Genomic DNA, 12128 nt, shown 5'->3' with positions numbered 1-12128 from the left:
CCCAGGGGAAGAGCCTTCTCTGTGGCGGCCCCGAGCCTCTAAAACCAACTCCCCCCAGATATCAGAGTTGCCCCCACCCTCCTTGCCTTTCGTAAGCTTCTTAAAACCCACCTCTGTCGTCAGGCATGGGGGAATTGAGATATATCCCTTCCCCCCATGGCTTATAAAATTTATGCATCGTATGTCTGTATGTATGATTGGTTCCTTAAATTGGGGTTTTTTTAATTACTTTTAATATTAGATTTGTTTATATTGTCTTTTTACTGTTGTTAGCCGCCCCGAGTCTGCGGAGAGGGGCGGCATACAAATCTAATAAATAAATTTTAAAAGAATATGATGGATATGTTTTTAATTCATGGATATAAGTCTGAGCTTTTCCCAATTCCATCTCTTTATAAATATTCTTTTTAAATTGATTTCTGCATTATCTCAGTTACATCCTAGTTACCACGTGGTGCCTAAAAGAGCTACGTTCCTTCTCTCTTTTTCCTTAAGTTTGTCCAGGAAAAATTTGACCTATTGCAACAGATCAATATGTTATGCAAACTTTGTATGTTTCCATCTTGGAGCTTTATTCTTAGAAACCACATGGATAGTTCTTCTCTAGGATCTGTCCCTAACCTCGCCTATTCAGGTCATCCAATAAGGCACCCATTCCAAGTTCTTACTCTAATTACCCTAATTATACCCTAATAATTACCCTATCAAGTGTAATCTGTGGTATATGTCTTGACTGCTACCCTGTTTCCCCAAAAATAAGACATACCCCAAAAGTAAGGCATGTCAGAGGTTTTGCAGAATTTGCTAATATAAGGCACCCCCTGAAAATAAGGCGCAGTCAAGTTTACATACGGTACAGTGGAAAAACATACGGTACCATTCAAAGCTGTTCATAGCGGTACCGTAATAATGTGGCATCCCCTGCTGGCCCCTTCCATTGCTTTGTACCGTCCATTATAGTCTCCACTACAGTGCGTAGACTATAGTTCCTCTGGTGGCCGGAAGCTGCAATAGCGGGAGTATACTGTTGTACCATATAAGTGCCGTCGTTTTTGTGTGTGGGTGCCATACTGACAGTACTGTACCATAATCAGTGTACCGTACGGTACACTTTCTTTGGGGGTATCAGCTTTTCTGCCTGTGGATTTGTCTTATTTGATAAATATAAGGCACCCCCCGAAAATAAGACGTAGCACAACTTTTGGAGCAAAAATTAATATAAGACAGTGTCTTATTTTCGGGGAAACACGGTACTTCATTTATTGTTGATAGCTTGATCTTAAAAGGCAGAAGCTACTCACTATCTGTTTATTTAAGGATGGTTACTGTAATTATTATTAGTATAGTCATTAGTGTAGTCTTTTTATATTTAATCTTACCACATTTTTCACTGTACTTAGAGCTTCTAAATCATTTCCATTTTCAGCTGTTAAATTAGTCTCAGAAGCATAGAGCATCTTACTGATGTTTCTTACTCAATTGAATCAATTTATTACAGTCTTAGATCAGAGACCAGAACAAATAAAAACATTCAATATATATACAATTAAAAATTCTAGTAAAAAAAATAAATAACAATTAAAAACCACAATAAAATCCAATCTGTCAATTATACATGGTCGGATGATACTACAGTTGCAATCCATAAACTGCATTCTTTATTCTTGCAGTGCACATGAGGATACCGTATATTTCAGTGTATAAGATGCCACTCCCCTGAAAATTTGGGTACATCTTATATTCTGAATGTAGCTTTTTCGAAACTTTTTTTTTCAGCCCTAATGAGACATGAATGAGTGAAGCGATCTTCCGTGTTTTGTTTGCTTTTCTCATGCTTCTAATCTCTGACAATCAGCTGTGCTTTAGATGCTGTTTTTTATCCCCAACCATGGGATAAAAACCATGCGTACATGCTCAAAATCAGCAAACTAATGTGCTGAAGCCGACCAGACTCTGGACACTAGTCTGATGAATATCTGGTAGGCAGAATTTGGGTCCCCCAAACACACTATTTTCCTCCCCCAAAACTAAGTTGCGTCTTATACTATACTTTGAAAAATACGATATAATTTGAACCTTCCATTACAATTAAATGACAATATTTATTCATTTATTTATTTATTTATTTATATTTATTTTGTCCAATACACAACAATACACAATGAAGGTTATAGAGGTTATACTTAAGTAAAATATATTAGAGACAGAATAGAAGTGAAAATTTAGGAATAGAATATATCAATAAGATAATAGAAGGATATTATGAGAGTAGTATAAGAGGATTAGAATAGAAGAATAGTAGATATGATATATGAGATATAGGAGAGACAATAGGACAGGGGACGGGAGGAACGCTAGTGCACTTATGCACGCTAGTTATTATTTTTTTATTATTTTGTAGTTATTGAACTGGCAGCAGGTTGTTAATGGCCTCAATATGATGGTACCTGCCCAATAAACATACAGTGGTACCTCAAGATACGAACCCCTCGTCTTACGAACAACTTGTGATACGAACCCGGGGTTCAGAAAAATTTTGCCTCTTCTTACGAACTTTTTTTGAGTTACGAACCGGCGTTCGGAGACTGCTGGGAAGCCACGCGGATGTTTTAAAAGGTGACAGCCGGGCGGCGGGGCTTCCCAGAAGCCTCCCGAACGCCGGTTCGTAACTCGAACAAAGTTCGTAAGAAGAGGCAAAATTTTTCTGAACCACGGGTTCGGTTCGGGAGGTTGCTGGGAAGCCCCCCAGCCCGGCTGTCACCTTTTAAAACAGCCGCACGGCTTCCCAGCTGTCTCCCGAAGCTGAATGCGGAAGTTTGGCTTTGGCGTTCGGCTTCAGGAGACAGCTGGGAAGCGGCGCGGCTGTTTTAAAAGGTTGCAGCCGGACTGGGGGGCTTCCCAGCACCCCCCAAACCCGGGTTCGGGGGGTGCTGGGAAGCCCCCCAGGCCGGCTGCGACCTTTTAAAACAGTCGCGCGGCTTCCCAGCAGTCGCTGAAAGCCGTTTTTTTGCAGGGGGTTTTTTGGTTGCACGGATTAATTGACTTTACATTGTTTCCTATGGGAAACAATGTTTCGTCTTACAAACCTTTCGTCATACGAACCTCCTCCTTGCACCAATTAAGTTCGTATCATGAGGTATTACTGTACTTAAAAGAAAAGAAAATCAGGTGATGTGCGGAAGCTACAAAAGAAAATGAACTTAGGAAAATTTAGGATTTGCTGAAGAAATAGAGAGAGAATTTAAAGAATGCATAACTAAGAAGAAGAGGCTTTTTAAAACATAGACAAGGATAGCTATGGTAGAAAACCAATGAGATTCTAAAAGTAACCCTCATATTCAGTGAAGGGCTAACAAAATTTTTACTACCACACTGTGTGTGTGGCTTATACAGGATGCCCTGCATTTTCTTTCAACATCTTTCAGTGCAAATTGGGTGCTCTGGGGTGGAGCTCCATTTTCGCTATTCCACTGCGTTCCCCCCGTCTGGGCAGAAGCCCCTGTCCGGGAAGAAGCCAACCCCTGCTCATATCCAAATCATTATAACAAGCTAGCATTCTCTTAGCACATTTTGATCATAGTTTAATGTTCAAGATAGGGATAATGGCCTATTTATTCTCTGAGCCACCCTGAGTTTTCGGAGAAAGGCGGCATACAAATCTAATAAATGATGATGATGATGATGATGATGATGATGATGATGATGATGATAAAAGATATTTCTCCCACATTTTCCCTTGTTTAAAGGAAGTGTATACGAGCCTTAATCCAATTCAATATTCACAGATATGCATTTAGTTGGGTTTTTTAGACTGATTAAAAATTCCAGATCTATGATCTTGTCATTTGTATTGAGACAAATCTACACAAAATCCAAAATATGACATCATCATATCCTGTCTTGTTTTTGTTTTATTTTACTTTGTACTTTCTTCAGGTTTTATTCCTTCCAACTTTCTGTATACACTTTAGGCATATAAACCAACCTGGTAATAATGAAACTTAGTGTGTGGGATGGATTAATCATAACCTAAAATCACATTTCCACTTTGGTGAAGACATTTTCAGAGTTATGAACAGTGCATGCTCTCAAAGCATCCTCTGCTGGTCAGGATACATTCACATATTTTGAATGCTATTTAAGGTGCTACGATAGAAAATAATATTTATTATTGCTTTGCTGTTTTTGTTATTACTCTACACTCTGAAGTTAGTTGGGGGAAAGATCAAGAGCAACATGAGAAAATATTATTTTACTGAAAGAGTAGTAGATCCTTGGAACAAACTTCCAGCAGACGTGGTAGATAAATCCACAGTAACTGAATTTAAACATGCCTGGGATAAACATATATCCATCCTAAGATAAAATACAGAAAATAGTATAAGGGCAGACTCGATGGGCCATGAGGTCTTTTTCTGCCGTCAGACTTCTATGTTTCTATGTTTCTATGTTTCTATGTTTCTACACTTTTCACTCTAAATTCATTGATGAAGGGACCAAAATTTCATTTATAGGTTGTTAGTTATGTTTATAGCTACTCTGAATAATATCCACCTGAACAGTGAAAATAATACCTGCCTGTGAAAATTACAGATTCAAGGTGTATCTGCATTAATATTTAAGACCCTCTTATCTGTTATGGGATTCCCTTGCACTGAATTGCACAGTTAGTTTTAGTTTCAACCCACAGATGCATAAATACAATAGGAGTTGGCATGTTAACATTTCATGCTATGTTAATAAATTTATAACAAGTAGCTCTGCCACCATGCCACATCAGAAACTGCCAAACAGCTAATCAATGCACTGAGCTTCATGGCTGAATGCTTTCAACTGGGTTGCAAAATTCAGAAAATATAACAATTTCATGAACCAGAACAAATCAGCTGCAGCACACCACTGATTGTGTGGTATATGTACTATATGCATAGCAGAGGTTGTTTTATTACACGTTTAAAAGTTTTATGTGTCTTCATGAATTTGCAATACTGTAATGGGAATAAGGATCTCAGCAGAATGTGGTCTACTAGGCTGTTAGAGTTAAGTTACTTCCTTTCAGAACATTTGTTTTTATCTGTATGGTGTGTGTGTGTGTGTGTGTGTGTGTGAAAGTTGCATCCTTTTGTTTTTCTTTATGATTGTGCATGGATTTGTCCACCTGATGAAATTCCAGAGGAGCATTGCTAACCTTATTTTTAGCAAGCAAGTAGTAATGTTATTGAATATGCCATGTACAATGTAGATTCTTAGGTCTCTCTCTCCCTCCCTCCCTCCCTCCCTCCCTCCCTCTCTCTCTCCGTCCCTCCGTCCCTCTGTACCTAGGTTACTTTTTTCTTCTATTTTTTACCTTTCAGACATGAACTCCTCCATTATCCCCTATGAAGAAGAAGAGGAGGAGGAGGAAGAAGAGGAAGCAGAAGAAGAGGAAGAAAAAGACTACCATAGTACTGATAAAGAAGAGGCCTACGATGACATAGAGGGGTTTGATACTCCAAGTGTAACATTTAATCAGAATTCCTCTTTGGACCTGGACAACGAGAAGAACATGGTGCAGAGCAAAGAGGGCATTTATGAAATTCTTCCAGGTGAGCCATTCAACTTAGGAATACTGGAAGTTTCAGTTTTAACATATAAGGGCCTGTCGGTTTGGACCAATTTTACAGAACTGGTAGTGGAAATTTCCCTCTGCTCACTGAACTGGCGGCAATGGCCAGGTGGACCCGCCCCCACAAGCTCTCTCGGCGGTGCCATAGGCCCAGCCATCTTGGTTTTTGCTTCTGCACATGTGCAGAAGCTGCTTTTTTCTTCTGTACATATGCAGAAGCTGGGTTTTTAGCAGTGCGCATATGTGCGCCTCTACGTGGTGTAGCAGGAAGCAAACTGGCATTGAGGTAAGTCAGAAACCACCCCTGATAAGGGCAGTACTTTGGAGAATACTTACTTATATTTTATAGAACCCATATAATTCTTTTGTCAATGAAATGTTTTATCCAAAATAATTTATTCAAACCACCATGCTTAGATCTATTTGCAATTAAAAGTCAGTAAAAAAAGTTAGATTAAAAATATGTATGAATTATCTCAATTGGCTAGAAAAATAATTAGATTATTTGAAACAACAGAATGACATATGTCACCGGATTATTTTCTCTGATCTTCATTTTATATATGACAGACTTTTCTAAAAATTCTGGGCGTAATACGCCTAAGCTATACGCTGAGAATTAGTACTTGCCAACAAGTTTAATTTTGGTGTAGGCTATTCTTCTGCACTCATTGATCCTTTCTGTTTTATGTTATTTTCAGTATACAGCATGAAAACAGAAATATAATCAGGAGGATTCTATGAAACAAATTTCCGATCTCCCATTTGTAAAATACATCTAAATTTGTTTTGACTATTTGCAGATCAAGTATCAAGAGCTATGAACAAGTCTATATTGGCATGTCTAAAGTAAAGAGCTGTCAGCCAATTGGTGCCTGTCTTACAGAAATAGCTGAGCACAGAGAATTTCAGCCAAAAACTTTATTTTTATTTATTTGTTTGTTTGTTTGTTTGTCATACAAATATAGTATTGTATTTTGGTATATTTAACATAATATAGGTATGAAGTAGAGATAGAAAAGATAAAAAGACATTAGGACAGGAACGGTAGGCACAAAGGTGCACTTACGTACACTCCTTACAGACCTCTTAGAAAAGGGTAGAGGTCTATTGTAGATAATGTAAGGTTGAAGATTTTGGGATTGGGGGGGGAGCCAAAAACTGAGTATCTTATCCCAATCACCTTCCACTCAATTCCTTCCAAAAACAAGCATCCCTTCCTCTATTTATTAAAACAAAAAGTAAATTGTTAAAATGTTCCCTCTCCTCCACTTCATGTATTTCTGCAGTTATATCTATGAATGTTTATCTATTGCTTTGCATAAATATACCTTAGGTAAATTGAGTAAATGCTTTTCAATGCAAAAATGTAAGGGCTTACAAATATAAACAATTACACTGAAAAGTCTCCAATGCTTTCCCATCAGGGCAGCAAATCCCTATTGTCTTTCAAAACCCATTATGTACTTTTGCTATGTCTCAAAGGTGCTTTTTCAAAAGGCAACTGTACTGTTTGTTTTGTTTTGTTCTTTAAGAAGATGTTTTGCTTCTCATCAAGAAGCTTCATTGGTTCTGGCAGGATGATATGGGTGACAGAAAGATTAGTTTTGACAGAATAGGGGGAGGTGGTTGGAAGGATTACATTTATTTGCAGTAATCTGGTTGTTAGCACTCTGAGAGCTCTTGAAGTCACTTAGCCCTCAGGGTCACACCTATGGGAGTGCAAATAGGGGTTGAATCTCCTTGAAATTGCTGAAAGGACTGCATTGTAGACAGGAAATAGGTGATGTCTTATTCTCCCTCCTCTTTTGAGAGAGGGCTGCTCAATGTTAGTGTAAATTTCTGGGCTGAAAGAGCATGTTCAAGGATATTAAAAAAAGTTTTACAGTATTACAAGGATAGGTCATGTTCTTAAATTCCCAGTGTTTGGTATCATGCGATTGGAAGGATGGGGTTCATATGGCCCCAAAATATTATACAGTGGTACCTCTACTTACAAACTTAATTCATTCCATGACCAGGTTCTTAAGTAGAAAAGTTTGGTAGAAGAAGCAATTTTTCCCATAGGAATCAATGTAAAAGCAAATAATGCGTGCGATTGGGGAAACCACAGGGAGAGTGGAGGCCCTGTTTCCTCCCAGGAGATTCCTAGAGAGGCCCCATGCAGGCTTCTCCCTGCCTTTTCTAGCCCTGTTTCCTCACAGGAGATTCCTAGAGAGGCCCCACGGAGGCTTCTCCCCGCCTTTTCCGGCCCTGTTTCCTCACAGGAGATTCCTAGAGAGGCCCCACGGAGGCTTCTCCTCGCCTTTTCCGGCCCTATTTCCTCACAGGAGATGCCTAGAGAGGCCCCACAGAGACTTCTCTCCGCCTTTTCCAGCCCTGTTTCCTCACTGGAGATTCCTAGAGAGGCCCCATGGAGGCTTCTCCCTGCCTTTTCCGGTTACAGTTCTTATCTAGAAAAGTTCGTAAGTAGAGGCGTTCTTAGGTAGAGGTACCACTGTATTGCAGGTTTAGCTGTTATTTGGGAAGGCCTCTGGAAAGACTGTTTGTCCTCACACACATTCAATATCAGTTGAAAACTGATTGTAAACAAACAAAAAAAAGGTTTCAGATTAGGGATTTTGAAAGCTGAGATTCATGATGTACTGAATTCCGCGAAGTTTATTTGTATCAATATCTGGTGGGCCCAAAAAATAAATGGAACTCTTGGGGTAAGCAACACATAGACACAGATATATCTGTACAAATGAGTAATGTCTTTATAAGCAAAGGCAGTGCAGAAGCCAAGGCAGTAAAAAAAAGTCAGGAGTTAATTTTCTTAAAAGGGAGAAAGTTGTCTTTACAATTTTTTGTTTTTACATGGTGTTCTGTATCCATGGTTACAGGAGGGGTCAATCATTATTCAAATTACCAATTTATAGATAGTTTATTTATTTATTTATTTATTTATTTTATCCAATACACAATGAGGGTTTTAGTGGGTATATATCTATATACACATAGTAAAATACATGATGAAGGTTATAGAGGAGATACTCATAGTAAAATATATCTAAGAAAGAATAGAAAAGAAGATATAGTAATAGAACATATCAATGAAAGAATAGAAAAAGAGATATAAGAATAGAAGAAAGTTATAGGAGATATAGGTTTATTTCATCCACCGCTAGACTATCCAATCAGTGGTGGCTATCCAAATCCATGCTATGTACAGCCATACAAAACAACATTCAATTCAACTAACACAAGAATAGATAGAAAAGTAGATTGGGTTCAACCAGTATTTTATTTATTTATGAGGGTTTTAGTGGGTATACACATAGTAAAATACATAATGAAGGTTATAGAGGATATACTCATAATAAAATATATCTAAGAAAGAATAGAAGAGAAGATATAGGAATAAAACATATCAATGCAAGAATAGAAGAAGAGATATAGGAATAGAAGAAAAGTATAGGAGATATAAGAGGGCGATAGGACAGGGGACGGAAGGCACTCTAGTGCACTTGTACTCGCCCCTTACTGACCTCTTAGGAATCTGGATAGGTCAACTGTAGATAATCTAAGGGTAAAGTGTTGGGGGTTTGGGGATGACACTATGGAGTCCTGTAATGAGTTCCACGCTTCGACAACTTGGTTACTGAAGTCATATTTTTTACAGTAAAGTTTGGAGCGCTTAATATTAAGTTTAAATCTGTTATGTGCTCTTGTGTTGTTGTGGTTGAAGCTGAAGTAGTCGCTGACAGGCAGGACGTTGCAGCATATGATCTTGTGGGCAATACTTAGATCTTATTTAAGGCGTCTTAGTTCTAAACTTTCTAGGCCCAGGATTGAAAGTTGAGTCTCGTAGGGTATTCTGTTTCGAGTGTTTTCAAGGGTGTTGATGTCTGAGATGCGATATGGGTTCCAAACAGATGAGCTGTATTCGAGGATGGGTCTGGCAAAAGTTTTGTAAGCTCTGGTAAGTAGTGTGAGATTGCCAGAGCAGAAGTTACGTAGGATTAGGTTTACAACTCTGGAAGCCTTCTTGGCTATATTGTTGCAGTGGGCTTTGGCACTTAAATCTTTTGTTATTAGTATACCAAGGTCTTTAACCGAGTGGGGATTATCTGTGATAATTTGATTATTCAGTTCGTATTTGGAGTTCAGATTCTTCTTCCCAATGTGTAGGACAGAGCATTTGCTAGTTGAGATTTGGAGTTGCCATGTGTTAGACCACTCAGAAACAGCGTCAAGGTCTTTTTGGAGAGTAGTTGTGTTATCGGTGGTGTTGAAGAGTTTTACATCGTCGGCGAAGAGGACACAGTAATTGGTTAAGCAACAAGCGGGAAAGTACAATCGGCTGTCAAAGCCCCGCCTCCCAAAATCTGAGCCCTTTAAAAAAAGGGAAATCCGAGCCATGTGTTGTTACATGTTGCTACAAAATGTTTTCTTTGTTTCAAGCTGTGGATTCCTAATAAACGAATCTAACCAGACCTCTGCGTGTTCTCTCACGAGCAGGAATTATTTGAAATAATGGATTGCTAAATTAGGCAACAAAACTATTGATTGAATAAAGAGGTAACGTATTGGAGCTGCAAGCAGAGTTTTTTTGCCTCTTCTGCCTCGAAACCTCATTCCTCTGCCCCTTCTGCTACTTCTGATTGCTGTTACATTTCAAACGCAAGAGAGAGAGATTTCTAAGTCATTAAGGAAAATATTCCATGTCATTAAAACCACTTCATCAATTCCCTGATTACTCATTAGGGTAGAAGGTGAAATCATAATGATAGGTTCATCCATGCTAATCAGCACACAATCACATTCATGGGAATGTTCATTCACTTTTCTCACTGTTAAAAAGAAGGAGACAATAGGATTAGTAATCCATACTAAATCATCATTTTTGCCCAGCACACATAAAGAACGGCAAATTTGTTCCACCGGTCTGATTGGGATTTCTTAATGTCTTGATGCAGAATAAACTGCATAGCAGTTTCATTCTGCATATAGAAAGAATTTACCTTTCGCTACACGCTTATATATTTTCTTACACTTGCCAGACAATCACAAATAAGGTTGGACATGTTCTTTATTTATGAAATACCTCTGCTTTTCCTAAAGGAGGACTCCAGGATCACTGTGGAAAGTCTGTTTTGAAGCTCCCTGGGGGTTATAATTTTCTTTGTAAATACTGTATATTTATTGAAATAAAAGAAAATAAGAAAGACAGCAACCACATGAAAAAATATATATTTTTGGCTAGGTTGTAATGGATACAGATTTCTTGTACCTTCAAACTCTGTGCAAAGTCTAAAGTATCTGGTATACAAATCACTGCGCATACTTAACAAGAAAAACCCCAGCCACACATTGGCAAACTCTATGGCCTCCTCAGACAAATATTCTGGGCAAAAATAGCAATTAGATAAAGATAAAGAATCTGGCAACCTCATTTCTGAGATCCAGGGACTAGCTTTCAGGCCTTGGCAGGATTCCTTTCTGTCATTCCCAATCCTTCAGACATGATGCAGAGTCACTGCCACAAAGTTCACAAGAGTATTGCATCTCTAAGTTGAATACCAGAGAATGGGGAGATGGAGAAGAATCATGCTTTCCTGAATACTGATCCATGAAAAATTGATTATCTAGCTCCTTCATCTAGCTCATTTTCAATGTCTCATGTTTCTCAGTGGTTTTTCTCCCTCTCCCCAAGGCCATAACTATAATAATAATAATAATAATAATAATTATTATTATTATTATTATTATTATTATTATTAATTGGATTTGTATGCCGCCCCTCTCCGCAGACTTGGGGCGGCTAACAACAATAATAAACACAACATGTACAATCCAATAATAAAAAACAACTAAAAACCCCTATTATAAAACCAAACATACCATGCATAAGTTGTAATGGCCTAGGGGGAAGAGCTATCTCAACTCCCCCATGCCTGGCGGTATAAATGAGTCTTGAGTAGTTTACGAAAGACAGGGAGGGTGGGGGCAGTTCTAATCTCCGGGGGGAGTTGGTTCCAGAGGGCCGGGGCCGCCACAGAGAAGGCTCTTCCCCTGGGGCCCGCCAAACAACATTGTTTAGTCGACGGGACCCGGAGAAGGCCAACTCTGTGGGACCTTATCGGTCGCTGGGATTCGTGCGGTAGCAGGCGGTTCCGGAGGTACTCTGGTACATTGCCATGTAGGGCTTTAAAGGTCATGACCAACACTTTGAATTGTGACCGGAAACTGATCGGCAGCCAATGCAAGCCACGGAGTGTTGAAGAAACGTGGGCGAATCTTGGAAGCCCCAGGATGGCTCTCGCAGCTGCGTTCTGAATGATCTGAAATTTCCGAACACTTTTCAGAGGTAGCCCCATGTAGAGAGCATTGCAGTAATTGAACCTCGAAAGAGAGATTCTAAGAAGAAAGGAAAAGAGGTATTCTAAGTGCTATCAGCATCAAGACAAGATAGAAAAAGCCTTAGAAAATCTTTCAGGGATAATTATTTCTCTGATCCCAGTGCAAAAGATAATTAATA

The 12128-nt window shown here is 38.9% G+C and overlaps 1 protein-coding gene across 3 annotated transcripts in view; it reads left to right on the top strand.

Annotated features, from left to right (window-relative positions):
* SKAP1 (src kinase associated phosphoprotein 1) overlaps positions 1-12128 on the top strand; it is a 520763-nt gene that overhangs the window by 391460 nt on the left and 117175 nt on the right. For all 3 annotated transcript variants that reach the window (XM_070766916.1, XM_070766917.1, XM_070766918.1), the window contains one exon: positions 5355-5585. In XM_070766916.1, the coding sequence (XP_070623017.1) occupies positions 5355-5585 (231 nt within the window). The remainder of the gene's footprint in view (positions 1-5354; positions 5586-12128) is intronic.

Source organism: Erythrolamprus reginae, chromosome Z (genome assembly GCF_031021105.1).
Source record: "Erythrolamprus reginae isolate rEryReg1 chromosome Z, rEryReg1.hap1, whole genome shotgun sequence".
Lineage (NCBI taxonomy): Eukaryota > Metazoa > Chordata > Lepidosauria > Squamata > Dipsadidae > Erythrolamprus > Erythrolamprus reginae.
This window is presented reverse-complemented; position numbering and strand designations above follow the sequence as displayed.